This window comes from Saccopteryx leptura, chromosome 1 (genome assembly GCF_036850995.1).
Source record: "Saccopteryx leptura isolate mSacLep1 chromosome 1, mSacLep1_pri_phased_curated, whole genome shotgun sequence".
NCBI classification, from domain to species: domain Eukaryota; kingdom Metazoa; phylum Chordata; class Mammalia; order Chiroptera; family Emballonuridae; genus Saccopteryx; species Saccopteryx leptura.
The window spans coordinates 332,523,621-332,547,623 of NC_089503.1; the positions used below are offsets into that span (position 1 = coordinate 332,523,621).

Sequence of the window (24,003 nt, forward strand, 5' to 3'; positions counted from 1 at the left end):
AGAGCGCCATATACAGACTGACGAGAGGGATATATGAGGGTTCTGGTCAGCAGCTGGTGGTTAGATGAGGCGGTTAGCATCAGAAGCTAGGGAGGGTGGTTAGGTGAGGTGTTTGCGTCAACAGCTGGAGAGGTATCAGAAAGTTTTAGTGCCAATCTGTCAACGTCTCTATCAGCAGCTATGGAGAGAACCTAAAACAGCCATGGGCTTGGGGAGCGCAGTCTATAGTTCATCCTATTTTTTCGTCTACGAGCATCGGTTTTTTTATATTTATGGTACATGCATGAGGCCTCTGTGTGTCCCAGAATTATGCTTTTTAGGAAAATGGGTGTTGGTACTTGCATACTAGGCTTACTTGCACTTTGCCCCCCTGAAAAACTGGCATCTGTAATTGGGCGATAGCAGACAGTGTAATTGCAGGTGTGCAGGTGCAGTTTCGCCAGGGAAGCGTGGTGCAAGTAAGTGAAACTAGCCTTTGAAGAGGGCAGTTCTTTGCAATCAGGATGCCCCCCAAGCCTAGTGCACGGCTGCTGAGACCCATTTTCTTGCAAATTGGTGATGGTTTGCTTTAAATATGGAATGCAGTAAAAATGACTGGACTTCCCATTAGTCCACAGCAGAGGGCATCGGGAAGCCCCCGGTTACATTGGCCCTCCATACCACTGGAAACAGGGCCGCTGATACTTAGCACTTTGCTATTTGTGCCCTATATACCCGTAAGCAGTTTATCATGCTCGCTGTACAGCTGTGCACGTTACCACGCACCCTGCAAGCCTGATGGGCTGCTCTGTGGCTGCTATAGAACGCTTCTCGAGGAGGTACGGTAAGTTTCAGCAGTTTCTGGTAGAACGGAGGACCAATGCCACAATGTGGCGACTTCAAGTGGAGCAATATATGGGGTTTTGGTTCATTTCCTTGGGGCATCCCGATTTGGGATACCCCGCCATATGAAACCCCCTGGATTGTTCATAAAGGTACAGATTGTTGTTCTTCTTTAATTCAGTATACTGCTGAATTTTCCCTGCTGCTGCACTAGGAAAAGTCCAGTTATTTTTTACTCTACTGTAACTACATAGGTAAACTATTTGGATTACAGTTGGAATAAACTGGTGAAGATGAGCAGCACCTTCGGCTCTGCTGCTGCTTTGCCTGTGCGCACACTGGCTTCCCAGCTCACTGCACTCACACCTTTGGCCTTTCCCCTATCTGCCAGCCAGCCAGCCAGCCAGCCAGCCAGCCAATGAAATGCTATTAGTCTGGCAACGAGTGAGGTCAGCACTTCACACAGAGCTCCAGCAGCGACAGCGCAGGCCTCCACCACTGCAGCGGCCTCTCACGTCTGCCATGGATGATGCCAGATGAATGTGCCCACACAACGTCGCTAGCCTTCCCAATTGCACTGCATGCAACTGTGGAAATCTGAACCAGAAGATCACTCAGCAGATGCCGGGGTACCGCACGCCACCATGGTGGGTATGAATACGCTCCCGCTGGTGCTCATTGGACATATGTTTACCAGCACAGAGCCCTGTAGCAGCTAAAAAAAAAAAAAAAAAAAAAAAAAAGAACATTCGCTCCATAAGACGCACGGTCATTTTCCTCTCCACTTTTGGGAGGGAAAAAGTGTGTCTTATGGAGCATAAAATACAGTATTTAAAGAAAAAGGTAGAACACTTAAATAAACCAATATTTATTTATCTTTCCTTCATTCGTTTAAACACTTGAGTAGTCTGTCTATGATAATATGACCCAGGAGGCTAGACAGACAAATGAGCAGACCTGGGTCCTGTTGCCAAGGCTCTCAGAGGCAATTGAAGCGTGTTTGGGTGATGTCAGCAGGCGACTACACTGAGTCCCACGGGCAAAAGTCAGCTTCATCTCCAGGTTCAGGTATGAGCAGAGAAGCAGAGGCAGACTAAGGTCAGTTGAAGCCCTGAGGGGAAAAGAAAATATTGGGCCTCTTAAAAAGAGTTACAGGGAAAATAAAAATAAATGTTAACCATATTTTTAAATAAATAAAAAATATTATGTGCTATTAATGTTAAAATTGCACATATGAAACCAAACTCGGTGTCGTTAGAAAAAAAGTTAAAGTTGGGGTCTTGTGGGGTCCTGCAGAAGTTGGGGCTCCGGGCATGTGCCTGGTGCGCCCGCTGTTAAATTTGCCTCTGTATAGATGTGCAGAGCAACACCAAACATTTTGCAGTTTGAACTGCTTAGCAAATGCCTGACCTGCATATATGGATAGCTTTTTCTATTAAGGGTAAATAACGAGAAACAAATAAATAAAAATTAAAAGAAAAAAACATTACCTATGGTGGCACAGTGGATAAAAACATCGACCTGAAATGCTGAGGTCACCAGTTCAAAATCCCGGGCTTGCCTGGTCAAGGCACATATGGGAATTGATTCTTCCTGTTCCTCCCTCCTCTCTCTCTCTCTCTCTCTCTCTCTCTCTCTCATCTCCCCCCTCTCTTAAATAAATAAATGAAATCTTTTCTTTTAAAAAAAGAAGAGCCTGAACAGGTGGTGGCGCAGTGGATAGAGCGTTGACCTAGGACACTGAGGACTCAAGTTCAAGACCAGAGGTCGCCAGCCTTGAGCATGGGTTCATCTGGTTTGAGCAAGGCTCACCAGGTTGGGCCCAAGGTCACTGGCTTGAGCAAGGGGTCACTCGGTCTGCTATAGCCCCTCGGTCAAGGCACATATGAGAAAGCAATCAATTAATAACTAAAGTGCTGCAATAAAAAATTAATGCTTCTCATCTCTCTCCCTTCCTGTCTGTCCCTATCTACCCCTCTCTCTGACTCTCTCTGTCTCTGTCAAAAATAAATAAATAAATAAATAAAAAGAAGAAACATGAAGCTCCTATTAAAGGTTCTTAAAAAATAGTAAGAGGAATTTATAAGACTATAAATTAATATTAAAGTAAAACTTAAAATATATGTGATTAAAGAACTCACAGTGTAAATAATATGTATATCTTATATTATGAAAGTTTAAAAATTATATAAATAAAAACAACAAAAGTGCATATATAGGTGACTATGTGCCAAACATTGTTCTTAAAACTTGATATCTATTAGCTCATTTAATTTTCACAAAAATATTATGAGTATTATTTTCATTTTGCAGATGGGAAAACTTAGGCAAAGAAAAAAAATTCAATAACTTTCCCAAAGCCAGCAGTTATTAAATGTTGAAACTGGGATTCAAGCAGAGGCAGTAAGACTCTTGGTAGGAAAGACATAAAAATTAAAGCAGTAATCATCTAAAAATTTCACTTCAAATTTGGCAAAGATTGAAATAATAATCTGTAACGTTGCTGAAAATACAAGGACAAGATCATTCTTAAACGAGAAAAAACATATGTTAAATCAAGCTCTCTGGTGAACAAAATTGAAACCATATGTTCTACCTCTATTACACTTCTGAATTTTAGAGAAAATCAGAGATAGAGAAGATTTACTTGACAGGATTTTTTTCTTGTGACATTAGTTCTAACAAGAAATCTAGAAGTAAACTAAAAACTCAACAAAAGAAAGGTATTAAGTAAATTATGATTCATATATTGATGAAAATTGTATGGCTATTGTAATTATTTCTAAGAAAATTCTCAAGGTAAAATGTTAATAAACGACAATAAAAACTATATTCTTATATTGCCAAATTTGACAAAATTATTATTATTATTATTATTATTGTATTTTTCTGAAGCTGGAAACGGGGAGAGACAGTCAGACAGACTCCCGCATGCGCCCGACCGGGATCCGCCCGGCACGCCCACCAGGGGCGAAGCTCTGCCCACCAGGGGGCGATGCTCTGTCCCTCCGGGGCATCGCTCTGCCACGACCAGAGCCACTCTAGCGCCTGGGGCAGAGGCCAAGGAGCCATCCTCAGCGCCCGGGCCATCTTTGCTCCAATAGAGCCTTGGCTGCGGGAGGGGAAGAGAGAGACAGAGAGGAAGAAGGGGGGGGGAGGAGAAGCAAATGGGCGCTTCTCCTATGTGCCCTGGCCGGGAATTGAACCCGGGTGCCCCGCACTCCAGGCTGACGCTCTACCGCTGAGCCAACCGGCCAGGGCCTACAAAATTATTTATATACATATATATTTATATATGTAAAGCTAGAGGAAAATATAGAATAAAATGAAAAATTATTTAATATAGAATTTAAATTTCTTTTAAAAAATACTCCTTAGTTGTGTAATTTTCCAGCCATAGACAAGACTCACTTGTCAGAAAGTTAAATGTAGTTTTAAAAGAGAACGATGTGGAAATATGGACTTTAAAATGCTAATTTTATAGCATGACTTGGATTGATTTTAATATTTTCTAGTGGAAAATAGTTTAATTTTATAAAAAATAGGTAAAATAAAATCACTTTAATAATTTCACTAGGCTATTAAAAATGTTACTTTTACCTACAACATGCAAACCACTGTGCTAGTTGATACAAGGGTTGTTATTAAGTTTATAAAAGGATCTTTCACCTTAACAGTGCCCAAACCACAGCAAAGTTCAATAAAGCACAGAGGGAAGGAGGAACGGAGTGGAGGTGTGGAATAAAGCAAGAAAAAGAGGGAGGGGACAGGTAGCGAGGAAGGGAAGAAAGGTAGAGGAGGCTTGGAAGGATAAACCTGTATGGAGTTTAATATGTAAATAGCAATATTTAGGTAGAAGGCAACAGATGCTGAAAATAAAATATAAACAAAAACATAAATGTTAATTGCAGTTTAGTGTTCAGGGGACTTTTATGGATTGACTTCTAAAAAATGTGTTTAATTTCAGCAGGCACAGATGGGAATGTGGATTGTTTTAAGCAAACACAATGGAGAGCGTGGTTTGGTTTGGAATATTGAATGTCTTGATGGTCGCCTGATATTTTGATTTCTAGACTCATTCATATCTTCTTGCACTAGACAAAAATGAGATTGTACCTCTTTCCCTATAGCAGTATATATTCAATGGTTTGCTATTACACTTGTAATAGAATACCCAACTCCTTTCTCTACACAGTAAGACCCTATGTGATTCAGCTCTTCTCAACATCTCCCTATTAACAGCTCTCCCTTCTCTCTGTACTCTGACCATACTGTCACTCTTTCATTTCCTCAAATTTAAGAGCTTGGTATGTTTTATTTCTTTGTAATACTCCACTCTATAATCTTTGTTTGACTGTGCCTAGTTTTATTTAAATATTATTGTTCTGGTTAACATTATTGCTCCTTAGAAAGGCCATCCTTAATCACTTTCATGGTACTTACCATTGTTTGTTACCATTTTAAGTATAAGCGTTCTATAAGTAGCCATTAATTTGTTTACTGATTAATTAGCTGACTGAGAGCTTTATTGATTTTTGTCCATCCCACTAGACATTGATACCCACAAAGGGAAGCAATATCTATGTCTGACTCAATATTTAGTCCAGTGTATTACATAGTAGGGATTCAGAGGCTATTTGAATATTTAGTGACCATTGTATTTAATGAATGGTGATCTAGAGCCAAAAGAAGTTTTAGACATTTGCCCAGGGAAGAAGTGTTCTATTTAAGATAGAAAATAACCCTGGAAATGAAAATGAGAGAGACTCTAGTGAAGCCACAAAGATAGTATACAGAAGGCTCAGTAAATGATTTTCTGGAAAAGGATAGATATTACACTTATTTACAGCCTCATGTAAAGAACAATGGCACTGTGTAATAAAGACAAAGATTAAAGGAGGATGAGCTGGTTGAACCTCTGAAGAGGATAGCTGCTTTGCCTTTTTTATGTCAAAATTGAGATTCGGGCAGGAAATCCTGTAAGAAACATCTACAAGAGCTTGAAATTAAAAGGCAGATGCCCAGGAAGATGGTTAAATTAAAAAACAGTTTGGTGTTGAGCCTAGACAATGAAATGTCTCTAAATGTAATTATTGTGTAATGTAACTTTATTAGAGTTCAAGAAACACTATCCATTGTTTTGAATGTAACTATAGGCTTACAATATTTCTGATCCAGTCAACTGACTCTATAAGTTATGTGCTAATGTGTATATATTTAAAAACATCACTCTTTAAAAAAAATACTTTTTGTCTTTGCTTTGGCAGGACGTTTGGGGAAACTAAAATGTTTATGATAGCTATTCTGAAAAATTTGGACATCAGTTAGAGGATTTGATTTAATGCCACACATATCATCTTTCTTTTTCCTATGCCATTCTACAGATAAATAAATTACTGTTCAAAACTGCTCAAAAGCTGAAAACAGGACTTACCAAAGAGATATATAAAGATAAAAGACTAAAGATGCTAATTTATGCATTAGTAGCAAGACATACGATCATAGTAACTTTGGTCATCTGTGGGCTGTATTAGGGAATAATCAGTCAGTAATATCAGAATGCTTCAGAGTCGGGCAATAACCTGTTAGGTCCGCTGTGTTTCTGGGGTCAGGAGGAAATTTCTATGCTTTTTGAATGTTTTTACCACTTGGCAAAGTTCATTTTCTGGTGTAGTGCAGTTCCACATCTTGCTGCATAGACTATGTAAGATAGAGGGGCCCAGAAAAAGCAGTTTAAGGAGAAAATCGCAATAGGAGAGGGAGGAACAAAGGAGGAGTTGGCACTCATCAGACCAGCTCTCTCCTGGATAATCTGTTTTGCACCGGTTTTGTCAGAAATAGATACACCATATGTGATTGGTAGGTACAGAGCTGAGTGTGTTATGAGTGGTTTTTCTAACAGAAAGCCAGTTTTTGTAGAGCCAGGTGCTATGGGGCACCTGCTCACATTCATTAATAACATGTAATTCATTTGGATTTAAGGGAAATAGTTTTCTCTCCTTCCTTTTCAGACTTACTAATTCAGGTCCAGAGGAATGGTTCTGTTTCTATTCTGTGCTTGCTGATACGCATGAACAGACCATGCGCTGCATTTATCCTCAACCTGACTGTTTTTATATCTAATAGTCGGTTAAGTAAATGCAGTTTGTTTGCCCTTTCTAATTACTGTGAAGTGCTTTCTGCCTCGAGTCTGTTAAAATGTTTTGCTCTTAATGACTCTTCTCTCTTGTAACCAGAATATCTCTCCTGTGTACCTGATACTTTCCTTTTTCCCCCTTTGAACTCACAATTCTAAGCGTTGGGACCCAACTGAACTGCCCTAAAGGTCATATTTTCTTTGCCCTTTCCCTCTGTTACATCTGAGAATAGTTCTGCCAGTCAGTGTGAAAGCACCTTGCAAGCTATTTAAACCTAACCTTAAGATGTAGACATAATTTTTCTTTTGCTGTACTATTACTTGCTTCTTTTTCCTGTACATTTAGACCTTTATTTTATCTTACTTTATAGAAGATTAAAATTATTTTTTTTATGTTTTTTTACTTTTCTTGGAAATCAAAATCTTTGGAGGCCTGACCAGTGGTGGCGCAGTGGATAAAGGAATGTTGATGTCGCCAGTTCTAACTCTGGGCTTGCCTGGTCAAGGCACATATGGGAGTTGATGCTTCCTGCTCCTCCCCCATTCTATCTCTCTCTCTCCTCTTTAAAAAAAATGAATAAGCAAAATCTTTAAAATATCCTTTAGATATTGATATATATTTTTGCATTGTTATTAACTCAAACTGTCTAAGCACTCAAATCTAGGCAAATATTACCCTTGATAAACTATGACATGGCAGAAAACAGAAATTATTCTCCCATTTGAAGGTTGGTTTATATTTAGAATACTAGATGAATAGACACCTTTTGGGTACTTTGATCTAATGCAATTAACTGAGCTTTCAACACTTGTTTAGCCCACAATTAGTTTTTTCGCTAAGTGAACAATTTTTAAGCCATCTTCAAGATACAGACCTAAAAGCATGAACGTCTTGTGATATCCTTACTTGGTGTCTGACGAATTCTTGGGCTCGGGTTTTAGACCTTCTCTGGAGGCTAATAGCCCCAATGGGTTTACTATTGTTATTACATTATAATAAATGTTCGGTTATCGTCATCATTTTTCAATTCAATTTCTTTCCACAAGTATTCTGCTTTCTTGCCAGTTTACTGTCACATTATTTTTCCACAGTTAACTTCCTGGACAAATAAATGTGCTGGATTTATGCAATTGTGCTTTGGAGCAAGACTGGCCATTTTGGCTATGATTGCACTAGCTCGTCATCCTGTGAGAAATGGCATATCCTTTGGCAGGGGTTGCTAGTGTTTTGTGATTCATCACTCTGCCTCAGTATGGTCTCCATCACCCTGATGATTTTCTGATGATCTAGAATGTTGAAATGGAGAAAGGAACAGATAATTAGGAAAAATGATGAATTATTGAACTCAATATAAAACCATTATAATTATGACACTTCCATATTATTATTCAATTAAGTATAGTTTGCTAATATAAAGATCCTTTAAATGTGGTCTCAGTTAGAAAATGCTTTTAGCATTTTGGAAAATCTTTGGCACTATCATTACTTAAGGAACAATTAACCAGGCCATGCATGGATTTAGAAGATAGAGTTTATTCCATTTACATGGTCTAAAGATAAAACATCTGCAAGATCATTTTCTAGTTTTCTTGAATATCATTATTTGAGACCCTGCCAAACTTTAATGTAAGTTTCCTTTTAAGACAGAAGGATCTCAGAAAGACATAAATTGGTCTATATCACTTTTAATCAAGAAATATTTTTCTATTTAAATCCATTATCCATTATTATGGACTTGTTTTGATTTTTATCTAATAGAGAAAAGACAGTCTACCCATGAAACTGGACAGATTTCAAAACATTGCAAAGTAGTTCTTCATTCTTAATGTGGATCTGGGAACATGTGTGTTGCTGGAGTCTTGATGATGACAGTTTGCACTGTAGGAAAAGATTAATGACACTAAAACCCGCCAGCATGGTGCTTGCTGTGCATTTTCTGTATTAAGGGACAAACTGTTTGTTTTCCCTTTTGCACTACTCTCTGCTCCTTGATTTAGTTGGCAGCATAATAAAAACAGGATTTTAAATAGCTGATGTGACTGCCATTCTTCCTTCATGACTCATGTCCGCTAACACACAATATTTTCACTTGAAAGGAGTAAACAATTTCTATTCCCTAGGAGTTTTAAGACCAGGTCTTCTTATCTTTACATATAAACTAAGTCTTCAATAATCTCTTAAGTAGCTTTAGAAATCAGAGGAAAAAAACAAGGCTAGCCCTATACTAAAATTCTAGATGTATTCTAGACTTCAGTAGACATAACCAAATGAATTTGTATACCTAAGCGAGTTCCTATAGGAACTGGTTGTTTTGTGGGGCACCGAAAATAATGTAACTACAAAGAGGTTAATAGAAGCAGATGATCATTTGAAAAAAATGTGGAATGTTAAGTTATGTTCAATAAAGTTATAGGAGATGCTCTTTAAAACACTCTGATTCCTGACTGCCCTCATGTCTAAAACAAACGCTGGTCCATTTAGCTACATTTTTGTACTTGTAATGGATTTGGTAAGCAGAACAGCATTCCATCTGTATAAACTGAATAATAGCTTGACAAAACACTGCACACTTGTCACTAACTTCTCTTCAGAATTGTAATCAGGAGGGAAGGTTGTAAAACCAACCTGACTTTAGATGTTTGAACAGCCAGAAAATGACTGTGACATACTTTATAATAAAGTGTCATCTACTAAGATACATAAAAATCAGTTGTATTTACTGTGCACCAAATATTTTTTTTTAGAATCAACTGAACGACAGTGTCATGCCTTTACTGCTGCATGCATAATTCAAATGATTTTTTTACTGTGTATTACTTTAAGCAGCCTGAAGTGTGTAGTCCCTTAGAGAGTACCGTTCTCTCTTTGACTTTGGTCAGGAATTACGGATAATGGTGAAATTGGATATTTTTACAAAGATTGTGCAAAGTTTTTTACAAATAAGATCTGGAAAAATAGAAATCATACCTTTGCATCTCTAAAGCTTTCTGTAAATTAAATTTGGAATTAATCAAATGGATCATCAGAGCTCCTAGAGAGAAACAAGGGAATGCTGAATTCTTGGGAATTTTTAATACATATATGAATTGCACTGAATACCAGTGGCCTGTACAACTATAGAAAAGAACATTGGAAAGGAGTATAACTTATCTTAAAATTGTTCTGCTCATTTTTTTTGCTCGTCTCATTAGTCACACAAGAAAGTATAAAATGAAAGTAAGCAATGTTAAATGACCAACTTGGTGCCAGTTGTGTATTCTCATAGAAAAACTTATTGCATATAACAAGAATTCATTAGCCTTCCTTGTGACATATTTTTCTTTTAAAAATTATATTTATATTTTCAAGACCATAGGGTACAAATTATCTTCTGGTCCTGAGTGCTAAAGTGATGATGACATGTAAACACTTGGTACCAAAAATCCTCCAGATAAGAGGTCCCAAGGTAACTGTACCTTTCAATAAGTGTCAGCCTACTCTATACTACTAGCTGAAGCTCTATTTAATAAAATGTAATAATATGAGCTTAAATATTAATTTTAAATTAAAAGAACTGTTTTATTCTTCATCTGAAAATATTACATCATATTAAAATTTTCAATTAATATAAGTTGAATGTGTTTTCAAATATTTTTTAATGCTATAATGAGGTCACCATAATGAAATAGTCAGAAGTCACTGCATCTATACAAACTTACCTGACGACTGATATATGCTTTCAGGTTAATACCTGCTCCATTGTCAATAATTTTATTGGCTGGAAAATAGCTATATGGATTACTAGGTACAAGATTAATGCTTCTGTGGTTAACAAATTAAGCTACAATGGAGTAGTGTTTAAAAGTTTATGATTTTTACAGGAGACACTATGTGAAAAGCTGTTCAACCCACAGGTTATAAAGAAAATATAAATTAAATTAAGGCTGTGCTCTCACTTGTGGGACTTGTAAAATATAAAAAACTATAGAGCTGGGCAAAAGTAAGTTTACAGTTGTGAATACATGAAACACAGAATTTATTCTTGTATTATTATGTATTTATTATATTATTTCTTATATAAACAAATAAACATTTTAAAGTGAATTAATAAAAATCTCTTTCAAAATTGTCTCTGAAATAAACAAGGAGGCAAAACTTTCAAGCTAATTATATGAGGCAAACCATTATTTTGACAGCAAATACAGATAAAGACATCATAAGAAAACTATAGACCAATATCCCTTATGAACATTCATGCAAAAATCCTCAATAAAATACTATAAAATTTAATGTAATAGTACATTAAAAGGACCATACACTATACCTAACTTGGTTTTATCCTTGGTATGCAAACATGGTTCAACATATGAAGATCATTAATGAGTTTAACAAAATAAAAAAAATAAACATAAAAATAATTTTGATAGATGCATAAAAGCATTTAACAAAATTTGACCACCTTTCATGAAAAACACTAAAAAAACTAGGAATAGAAGTAAATGACCAAAAATTAATAGAAATTTCATATGAAAAGCTCACAGCTAACATCATACTCAACAGTCAAAGGTTGAAAACTTTTCTAAGATCAAAAATAAGTCAAGTATGTCCACTCTCAGCACTTCTATTCACTTAGTACTGAAAGCCCTAACCAGAGCAATTATTCAAGAAAAGTAAATAAAAGATAACCAATCAAAAAAGAAGTACAATTGCCCCTGTTTGTAGCTGACATAATCTTATATATGAAAAACACTAGACTAAATCAAAAAGCTGTAATAACTACTAACCAAATTCTGAAAAGTTTTAAGTTACAAAATTAACAAAAACATCATTTATGTTTTACACATTAACTACAAACTTTCTGAAAAGTAAATTAAGAAAACAATCCCTTTTACAATAACACCAAAAATAATAATATACTCAGGAATAAATTAGACTGAAAAGATGAAAGACTCTATACCAAAAACCATAAAACATTGATGAAGGAAATTAAACAAAGGAAATAAAAAATAATAGTAAAGCATTCAAGTTCTGTATTAGAAGACTTAATATTGCTAACATGTCCATACTAACAAAGTAATCTATAAATAGATTTAATGACACACATATCAAAATCTCAGTAGCATATTTTAGAAGAATAGAAAATAAACTTAAAATTTATATGGGAACACAAAAGGCCACAAATAGGCAAATGAATTATGAAAAATAAAAATAAAACTGAAGGAATTACACTTCTTGATTACAAATTATATTACAAAGCTATAGTAATCAAAGCAGTATAGTAGAAAAACAATCATCCTAACCAATAGGACAGAATAGACAGCCAAAAGCAAATTCATACATATCCATTCAAATAATAATCTTTGACAAAGATACTAAGAATACACAATGAGGAAAGAATTTTCTCTTCAACATAAGTTTTTTGGGAAAATTGGATATCCACACACAAGAAGAATGAAATTTGACCTTCATCTTACACCACACACAAAAAAACTACTCAATATATCATTTGAAACTGTACAATTTCCAAAAGAAAATATAACAAAATATCTTGGCATTGGTCTTGGCAATAATTTCTTGACTATGACATCATAAGCACAGGCAACAAAAATAAACCAGTAGACTATATCAAACTAAAAGAACTCCTACACAGCAAAGAAAGTAATTAATACAGTGAAAAGGCAACCCGAATAATGAGAGAAAATGTTTGCAAGCTATCAGATAATGTATTAATCTCCAATATATAGAAATCATTCATTTATACCTTAAAAGCATAAAACCTAATAACCTAATTTAAGAATGGGCAAAAGGGCTGGATAGCCATTTTTCCAAAAAAGACATGCAAATGGCTAACATGTATAAAAACTGCTCGATGTCATTATCATCAGAGAAATGGAAGCAAAGCTGCAATGAGACTCTCACACATGTCAATATGGCTATTTTTAAAAAAGAAAAAGACAATAAGTGTTGATGAGGATGTGGAGAAATTGGAACCATTGGAACCTTTTCACACTGTTGTTGGTTGGGATACAAAGTGGTGTATCCCTTTGGAAAATAGTATGCAGGCTCCTCAAAAGAGTAAAAACAGAACTACCCTATAATTCAGCAATCTCATTCAAGGATATTTATTCAAAAAAGTTAAAATCAAGATCTTGAGAGATATTAGCATTCTTATGTTCATTGAAGCACTATTTAAAGTAGCCAACATGTATATAAAAGAAATATTTCATTGTCCATTGAAAGATAAATGTATAAAGAAAATGTCCCATAGACATACATTAAATATTATTCAGTCTTAAAAAAGAAGGAAATTATGCAATATGTAACAACATAGTTGAAACTTGAAGACATTTTACTAAGTGAAATCAGTCAGTCAAAGGAAAGCAAATACTTGATCCCACCTTCACCATTTATCTAGGAGAATCAAATTCAAAAAACAAAAAAGTGGAGTAGTGGTTTCCAGGTGTTAGGGGAGAAATAGATGGGACATTACTCATGAAAGGGCATAACGTTTCAGTTAGATACAATGAGTGAGCTCTAGCAATACGCTGGGCAACACTGTTCCTGCAGTCCACAATAATGTACTGTACACTTAAAATTTTGTTTGGAAGGTAGATTTCACGTTAAATTATCTTACTACAATAAAATAAAATTATGTGAAAAATAAATAAATTGAATAAAGGATTAAAAAAGAATGATAGATCAAGTGAATTATATACAGTGTGTGACATTTTAAGACTGGCTGTTTTATTTAGTACAATTCCTTTGTGATTCATCTAAAATGTTGGGTTTATTGATAGTTTGTTTATGGTATTAATATACCATATTGTTCTTTTTTGTTTTTGATTTTATTGTTTTTTGGCAATTAAACTGAGAGATATCTAAGGGTTTTTTGGGTTTTTTTTTTTCAATTTGGCTAATACAAATATAGCTGTTGTGAACATTCATGCACACATTTTTGTGTGAATGTGAGTTTATATTTCCCTGGAATGAATATCCAGGAGTGTAATTGCTAGATTCTATGATAACTATATGTTTTGTTTTTCTAAAATATTTCTGAACTACATTTCAGAGTTACTGTACCATTTCACGATCCCATTAACAATGTATAAAATCTAATTTTCCACATTCTTGGCAACATTTGGTGTTGTTACTATTTTTTATTTTAACTCTATCTGGTTTTGATATCAGGATAACATTGACTTCATAGGATGGTTTGGTAAATATTACTTCTTATTCTGCTTTCTGAAAGTATTGCAATAGTGTAAAATTAGTGTTAATTCTTTAAACATTTGGTAGAATTTGTTAGTGAAACAATCTGAGTTCAAAGATATTGAATTCACTTTTATAAAACTCCACAAATATAATCTTTAGGCCTTAAGTCTATTCACATCCATCTACATTATGTTGGCGAGTGGTTTATGTATAGTCATTCATTCTATTCTCTTATTATCATTCTGATGTCTGCAGAATTTGTAGAGATGGTTTCTATTTTATTCCTGATATTTGTTATTTATGCCTTCCTTATTTATGCCTATTGGATGGAATCTGAAGTTCCTTTCCCTACCAGGACTGTATGGATACCACTCCGTTTGGGAAGGACAGAGGCACCAGTTCAGCAATGCAGGTCCTGATTTCTACTGGGCTGCCTTTGATAGCACTGCAGAGGGGAGAAGAAAAGGTGCCTTTTAATATTCAGTTGGAAGTGGAAATCCAAGTTCCCCACCCGATCTCCAATTACATCATGAATGAGAGAAGATAACCTTTTTATAACTAAATGATGATAAATGTATTCATCCTCTACTCAATATTCTCTGATACTGCTTTGGAAGGAGGGTTTGGTACCTGATTACAGTGAGACTAAGAGACATTGATAAGAGTGTGGTGGTTATGGCGGGTGGGGGGAGAGGGAGAGGGAGGGGCACAAAGAAAACTAGATAGAAGGTGACGGAAGACAATCTGACTTTGGGTGATGGGTATGCAACATAATTGATTGACAAGATAACCTGGACATGTTTTCTTTGAACATATGTACCCTGATTTATTGATGTCACCCTAGTAAAATTAATTAAAAAAAAAGTAGAAGTTACCCTTTTCTGTGGGAAAGGTCACACTTTCTTCTGTGGTGTTTGATGTAGAATGGTTACTAACTAAAAGTGTTGTTAGGCTACTTTCTTCTAATCCTTTAATTAGTTGGATTCAAGAGAATTTCCTTGGGGCTTGTTTATCTGCCGCTTTTGGGATTTCAGTATTTCTAGCTTTTCCAGTACTCAGCCTGGCATATACAAGGCAAAAAAAGAAAAAAAGAAAAAAAAAATATCCAGAGAATTCACCACTGTTTCTTGTCTTTGGTCCCAAGGACCCCAGTGAATCTGCCTTCTTCTCTCCCTTTTAGAGTTTTGTTTTATTTGGTGTATGTATAAAGTCTAAGTTTTCAGCTGAACTGAGGCATAAAAATAGGAATATGTGCATCTATTCTGTATTTTGAGAAGTGAAATTCCTTTTAATTGTTTAATTATTTTATTCTCTTTTTTATTTGGGTAATTTCTATAGTTATGTTTCCAGTTCACTAAAGTTTTCTTCTGCAATGCGAAATCTGTATTCTCAACCAACACATTTTTCAACTCATGCATTGTAATTTTCATCACTTGAAGCTTGATTTGGATCTTTGTAAATATCTTTCTTGTCTCTATTAAGCTTTGAACATGGCATATAGTTATAGTAATAGTTTTATTGTCTTTGTCTACTATTTTCGATATATGTATCAATTTTGTTCAGTTTTAATTGATTGCTCTTCTTTCTCCTCATAAAGGGTTCTTTTGAATGATTTTTTTTTTATTAGATACCAGACACTGAATTTTATGTTTTTGGGTGATAAATATATTTTAATTGTTTTTATTGATATTAAGACAGAAAAGAGAGGGTGGAAGAGAACCAGGAAGCACCAACTCATAGTAGTTGCCTCCCATATGGTTGTGACCAGGCAAGCCCAGGGTTTCAAACCAGGAGCCTCAGCATCCCAGGTGACGCTTGATCCACAGCACCATCGCAGGTCAGGCTGGGTGGTAAATATCTTTGTGTTCCCATAAATATTCTTGAGTGTTTTCTGATATTTAGTTATTTGGAAACAGTTTGATCATTTTGGATCCTGTTCTTAATAATAGAACCAGACCCATGCCTAATCTTCAGTTTATTATTCCCCACCGCTGTAGCAAGACCTTTTAAATACCCTACCCAATCATGGGTGCTGAGAACAGGCACTATTCTCTGTCCTTGATAATATGTGTAATTTTGAAAACGTGCTTGGTGATAGTTGGATTTGGGTGGCACTAAATTTTCTATAAGAATATGGATATTATTCTGTGGTGAAAAGTATTGATTTACAAAATTAATATAAGGATACATTTATTTTCTTTAAAATTGAATTTATATAAGTAGAACAGGCTATATTTATAGGGACATGGGCACAGTGGGATGTCCTAATTTGTGATTTCTAGAAGTTACTATTTTAGTAGTTTAAAGATAAATAGACTGTGTTTTTTAAAATTGTATTGTTTTTAAAATGCTTATTGTATGTTCTGGTGTAAATATTAAGGGCACCTTAATTCTAAATATAAAATATATATGATTTCATAAACCTACATAATTTTTTTTAAGTCCCTAGTAGTATTTTAAAGAGTATTTTATTTTAAAATTCATTATTAAAGTTCTCAGGTGGTAAAGATCCTGCCAATTTATTTAAGTTATTATTCCATTGTGTTGAGATGTTCCTGATATCTAGCCTAATTTTATCTTAATTTCTTTTCCAGAACATTATACTATTTCTACTATCATAAATCATTCTGCTCCCTGTTGAGCACTTAATGTTTTCAATATAGGTAGAAAATGATATCTCTTCTTAGGTTTAGCAAAATGACTATGTAGATCTTTTTCACTTAACTGGTAAGTTTAGTGCATTAATCAGTATCATGTGGCAATCTGCATTATAATTTACATGCCATCTGCTTCAGTTTTTACATCTTTATTTTTTTAAGTGTAACACTAAATTAATGAATGCTATTTGTTCTACTTATAATTTGAAAATGTTATATTTTTTAAGTAATCCACATATATGAAGATATCAATTTTTTAATGTGAAATTAGATTTACTAATTAGTTTAACAATTGGTATTAATATATTAACCTATCATTTATGACTACTTGCCATAGATTGTTAATTGTAATCATGTTATACTGCTATTGTAACATCAGCAAGAAAATTTTAATGGTCTTTGGTAAAACAGTTATATTTGTTTTTAATGAAACAAACAAATTACCACAATTTAGTGGTTTACAAGAACACAAATGTGTTATTTTATAATTTTGTAGGTTATAAATCCAACACTATGGGTTTGCTTTCCTTCTGGAAACTCTAGGAATAAACCTGTTTTTTCTTCTTCTACCTTTTCTACCTTTTAGAGACTGACTACCTTCTTTGACTTATAGAGGTCTTCCTCAATCTTCAAAATCAGGCCTATCTAAATAATCTAGAATAACTTTTGTACTTTTTAGATCAGTTGAATAGCAGTCCTAATAAAACCTGCAACCTTAATTCTCCCTTGTTACATAACTTAAATACAGATTCTGAGGATTAGAAAATGGCCATTTTAGGGAGCTATTATTTTGCCTATAGCAATTGCTAAATAGAAAACCTCATGTGAGGAGTATTGGTGAATCAGGGAGCAGTCTATTCATAGCAACTCATGAGAGTAACCGTGTGGCTTTCTTCCTCCCTTTCCTGTTCTTTCTTCTTTCTTTCTTTCTTTCTTTCTTTCTTTCTTTCTTTCTTTCTTTCTTTCTTTCTTTCTTTCTTTCTTTCTTTCTTTCTTTCTTTCTTCTCTCTCTCTCTTTCTTTCTTCCTTTCTCTCTTTATTTCTTCCTTTTTATATATTTAGTTCCATTGTTTCTGTTTGTTTGCTTTAGTTTTAGTTCTATTATGAATGAACTCTCGTTTATGGATTATAATAAAAGTACATCAGACCTATCCTAGGTACTAAAAAAGTCAGTCAAGTAAAAATAGAATTTCGACAGGTGGAGTTTAGCTTCTCACACTGAAGAACTATGTGGTAAATTATATGGTGGTTCTCCTCTACTTATTCAGCTTAACCATTGCATCAAAGGGCAAACAATAGCATAAGTATACAAATAAAATATATTATTATCTTCAAATATATGAAATAGAGTTGAAATTCTGCTAAAGGCTACTAATGTCTCACTCTCTACTTGGCCTATGAGATTGGAGAATTGTCTTCTAGATTTCATGAAATGCCAAAGATGTTTTGAAATTTTAGAGAGGTGAGATGGAAATTACCATGGAAGCATAAAAACCTCGACTGAAAGGAATAACTTTTTTAAATTATTAAATGTCAGTTCTAGTCATATATTTTTGTTGTTCAGAAGTCTTTGCTTTTTTTATATAAAAATTCATCAGTATTTCTATTTCCTACCTTGTTTTATAAACAATAAGTAATTACACACAGAAATGTAAGTCTATTATAAAGAGAAATCTCTGGAAGCTTCTTAGAAATCAAACATATACGATAGGGTATATAGATGTTGTTCAGGACAAAAATGTATAGCCTACAGAACTTCAGCCAAGATAGCTGGCAGTCCAAATACTCCACTGAATGGAACACAGTGAGAGAAAATTTTGCCTGCGGCGGACTGCTGAAGGGTTGGCAAATAAAGCCAGGATGACATTATGTGACATAATGGGAAAAGTATGTTGGCTGTGAGGGCAGAGATTCTTTCTTTCCTTCCATTTAAAAACTTTCTTATAATGTTGAGGATTTTATCTTCTGTACTTAGAGGAGACTAAGAATGAAAATTTACTTCCAAAATATCTACTTTTTAACAATCTCAAAAATACAAATATTTGTATACTTTTGAAAATTTTTTGTTCAGTTTGTTAGCTTTAGAGTTCAGGCTATATTTATGAAAAGTACTTTTCTTTTCAAAGTTTTGTATGGTTATGTGATTGCTTATATCTTTTCTCTGATTTTCTTGGTTTTAAAATTGTTATGAGTCTCCCAAGAGTAAGTTAGATTTTAATATGTTTACTTTTTCTACAATCTTATTTGTGTAGCAAGCACAGAAGTTATTTCTACAATGGAAGGGAGAGTTACTCCCATGAGGTTTATGACAGCTGTACTCACCAACAGAAATGTATTTGTTCTTGAAGTTTTCTAAAGAATAAATGGATATATACCAGTGTTTTGCACAGATTTTTTGCATGGTGTTAAGAAATTTAGAGGAATTAGAAAAAATTGGGGGGAAAGAAATATAGTGGACCCAGAGACACAGACATTATATATGTACATTTCCCCCACTTCTCTCTTGCACTCTCTCATATGTGTGTGTGTGTGTGAGAGAGAGAGAGAGAGAGTGTGTGTGTGAGAGAGAGACAAATCATTTCCCAGCCAAAATTTTCTGTCCTTTATGGATAGTCACACCCCCTTCAAGTTAAAGATAAAAAAATTATACATTAATGTGCAGTACTTATTTTACATAATCCTTTGCTTAATATTAGATCTAGCTCATAGTATCTTAGCTTATCTGATGTGAACTACCTTAGCTCTTTCTTTTCATTTTATATCCATATTTTCTAACTTTTACTCTCAGAAAAGATCTATGGTTATCCCATTCTCCTGACACATTTTCTTGCTTCAGTGAGAAAAGTTTAGAGAGTTAGTTGAGGAATGACGGATCTTCATTTTCTTGCAACTGCTGTTAATTTCACTTCTCTATAATTGGTAGTATTGTGCAAAAAAGATGCAGATTCACATAGAATGCCTGCAGCTCTGGGTCAGGTAAGGTTATCATATTAATATTAATACAGATGGGATAAGTAGATAGAAAGCTTATAGCTAAATGTCAAAGATAATCTATCTGAGCATAATTCTAATGACCATTTTTATTCATTGCAAGGAGAACATGGTTTCTTTAGGACTGCAGGTGCAACCAGTAATGGAATTCTGAATGTCACATATATCTCCATAATGTTAGTTTTGTGTAATCTCTTTAATGGATAGATGGATGGATGGATAGAGGACAGATATATACGTAGATAGATGGATGTTTGTTTTGACTAGATAAATAACTTATGGCTTTTATGATGTGAACATTATACATATATAATAGAATATATACATATATATTCTTTAGCTTTAAAAATGTTAATTGGATCAGAATTTTTTCTACCCTATTTCACATATAATGATAGTTTTATACTATCTGTGATCAAAAAACCCTTTAATCTCATTTTTAAAATAATATGAAATTTGGAAGAAATTCAGATTTACCTATGGCTCAATTCTCTTATGGTCAATTAACAGTTTTAGGATTTACTGGAATTTACACACAATGAATGTTTAAGCTTTTATTGTTAGTAGACATATTGGAGAACAGTCCTCTCCCCTGCCTGCAGTCTGAGCATCTTCTGTCCCTGTGTGATCCTGTGTGAGAAAAAGGTACAAGTCTACTTTCTTAGGCATCCTTTTATCAGCTGATGGGCTTGTGTTTGGAGAAGATTCACTCTCTTCTCCATCACATATAAACTACCACTATGGATTATGTCACTATGAAGGGTAAGAATGAGAAGGAAATTTTCTAGAAAAAACTGTAAGTTTAATCTCAAGTATTCTTTTGCTCTTTTATAGTGTGATCTAATTTTCAGACCTTAACCATGTCTAAAATTATACTATTTGAACCTGTGGGTTAATGTAAGAATGGGTTCTGAATAACATAGGTATAAATAGAAAATGAGAAACATTTTCTTAAGTAACCATGACACCAGGCTATATATAAATTCAATGCAGTTTTCTGAAGGTTTTAATTCTGAGTTTAAAGCTCCATATAGACTATCTGTGAAAAATGAACTAATATGAAAGTGGTAACTATCTTTTAGTGTATGTTTCCATTAAAACTATATAATTATCTAAATTTGTAAACTATACTTTTGTTGGATTATGAAATTTACTAGAATATAAAATGGTATATCACTTCAAGAATTCTATCTTCAGATCAGCATGTAAAAGGCATGAGAGACATAAAACAAGGTTAGCTTGGTCAGTAGAAAATATCACTCTTATATCTTCATTAAACTCATTTGTCAAGAAATTGTTCATTGTTTGTGGCTCTACATGCCAGGGATATTACAGCAGTGTCAAAGAATTTGAAATATCACATTTTTTATTTAATTAGGAGACCATGTCATTTCCTTTCTCTATTGTTTATCTGAAGTGTTCACAACTTTATATTATTTTTGGTGTATATTACAGATATAATCTTCCAATATGTCTTACAATGCTCTAAGATGTTTTAGCCTTGATATTTTTTAGTTCATCTCATTTATTTCTCAACAGTCTTTATAAATATTTCTTAGATGGCCATCCTTAAGGGAACTGGTTTCATCAGTAAGCAACAATTATGTTCTAATAGCATGGGAATTCCAAGGCATGAAAATGTATTAACCAGCAATTTTTATGAATGTGTAGGAGGAATTGTAATTAAGAAAAGATAGCACCACAAAATAGGCAGCAATCATCAAGCTGAGGGTGAGTCACTTAACAAATAAGTGCAATTAAATATTTTTGTTTTATTTTAACCTTGGTGAACAAAATATATACACAATATATGTAAATGGAAATAATACTTCTTGGTATCCACGTCTACACAAACTTTGACTATTGTGTCATCTAAAGTAAACAAATATTTCATTAGTGAACATCAGTATTCACAAGCAGAATATATATAAACATAAACCATATACTGTATTTTGCTGATAGTTGATGAGTAATTTTATCTCTATAGATAAAAGCTATCATACTTATATGTCATTTTATGGGTCACAGTAGCATTTGATGCGATGCTAGAATTCCAGGATAAAGATTTTTTCTAGTATGTTTATTCCAGATGATTTATTAAGTTGTGCTCTAGAATTGTTATTATGTGACATAATACTGAATGAAGGCTATGTGGTTGTGTTACCTTGTGCTATTCAAAATTGCAGAAAAAGTTAAGATATTTGTAATTATTTAATTTATGGGTATTTTTAAAAATTATCATCAGAAGTAGTTATCTAACACTTTCTTGTTTACTTTTTATGTCTCCAAGAAAAATATTTGAACAGATTGCTTTCATTCTATCACAAACATTGAGATTTATAAGTATGAACACATCTCAACGTTATTGCCATTTTTGAACAAAATGTATTTTAGTGGTAAATCTACACTGCAAAATGTCACTGGCCTTATCATATAGTGTTTTATAACATTTGAAGAGAAAGAAAAAGAAGCCCTATTTATTTTGTCTAAAGAAAAATGCATTAATTCACGTTGTATATACTTACGTCATTTAGGATGCCATATGCTAAGTATTGTGGAGATGATTTATTCCATCCTAAAACTTGAAATCAAATAGAATTCTTAAGATATATTTTCAAATAATTATAAAGCATAATAATATGTTAAAAATGATACATTAGTTAGACTGAAATCCATGCTATAACGGCTCAGAGAACACAACCAGTGAAGGCTTCAGCCAGGGTAAAGCACTTTGGTGGATTTTGAAAGAAGAGTGGCATTCAGAGTATTGAATGGGGAGTGAAGTTTAAAACAAATTTAAAAACAATTATGAGGAAAAGAATAGAAGGAAGAAAAAAATAACAGAAACCATGTTTGAGGTTGACAAATAGCTTGCTTGAAGTGGTGAACTATGAGAAGAAAGGCTACAAATTAGACCTGGCAATTTTTGTTTTAAATGAAAAATACAAGAGTTCTCTTCCTGAACATCATAATGAATCAAAAGATTTTGAGGAGGAGAATAAAATAATCAAACTGATGTTTTAGGAAAACCAAGCAAGTAGCATGATGTACTATTAACTAGATGGCATGGAGGTTTTAGACAGAAAGGCCAGCAAGGGTAATACGGTAACAGACCAGATATTAAGCAAAACTGACAAAGCTAAGACTGTATTAAGGAAGAATAGAAAGAAATTAATAAGAAAAAGATCATAAGAATTGAGGCTCAATGGCCATTTTATTTTTCTGAAGAAAAGAAAGGGTTAGGAAGGTACATAGATAATTCATAAATCTGTAATCTGGTGGCAGAATTAGATTAGAAAACATTTTCTACTTTATTGCATTTAAGATCTTCAATTCTCACTTTCAGATAATTAAAAGGGACGAAATTCAATAGCATACCAAGAACACACAACCAGTTATGAGATTCAAATAATTTAACACCCAGTTCTCTGTTCTAATGATCATTTTAAGTATAAAAAAATTATATACAAAAAGATAGTTTATTATTTCATGCATTTAATACCTAAATAAGAACAATAAAAGAGGTACACAAAACTAGATTATGAAAAAAGTTTTAAAATATTAATAAAAATATTAAATAAAACCTGACAAAAAACAATAAAATTGTTATTTATGATACTTCCATTTTGTTGCTTGATTATCATCCTCCCTTGAAATGTTTTTCACCTATGGACAGAATGAACATCACAAGGGTGCTTAGAATATGCTTTTGCACAAATGAACGTTAAAAAAGAAGTAAGGAGCCTGACCAGGAGGTGGCGCAGTAGATAGAGTGTTGTACGGGGATGAAGAGGACGTAGTTTCAAAGCCCCAAGGTCGCCGGCTTGAAATCGAAATCGGACTCAGCTTGTTTGAGCGTAGGCTCACCAGCTTGAGAGTAGGGTCACTAGGTTGAGCATGGGATCATAGACATGATCCCATAGTGGCTAGCTTGAGCCCAATGTCACTGGCTTGAGCAAGGGGTCACTCTCTCTGCTGTAGCCCACCCTCCCTCCCACATCAAGACATATGAGAAAACAATCAATGAACAACTAAGATGCTGCAACAAAGAATTGATGTTTCTCATCTCTCTCCCTTCCTGTCTGTTCCTATCTGTCCTTCTCTCTGACTCTGTCTCTGTAAAAAAAAAAAAAAAAAAAAAAAAAAAAGTAAGAAATATAAATTTGTGATTTCTACATTGGGTGACTGCCCAGACACCCACCTTA

At 34.0% G+C, this 24,003-nt stretch overlaps 1 protein-coding gene across 1 annotated transcript in view; it reads left to right on the plus strand.

Annotated features, from left to right (window-relative positions):
* The first annotated feature begins 1,829 nt into the window (after positions 1-1,829).
* Positions 1,830-24,003, plus strand: part of LOC136388423 (uncharacterized) — a 29,159-nt gene continuing 6,985 nt past the window's right edge. The window contains exon 1 of the mRNA XM_066360284.1: positions 1,830-1,890. Within this exon, the coding sequence (XP_066216381.1) occupies positions 1,830-1,890 (61 nt within the window). The remainder of the gene's footprint in view (positions 1,891-24,003) is intronic.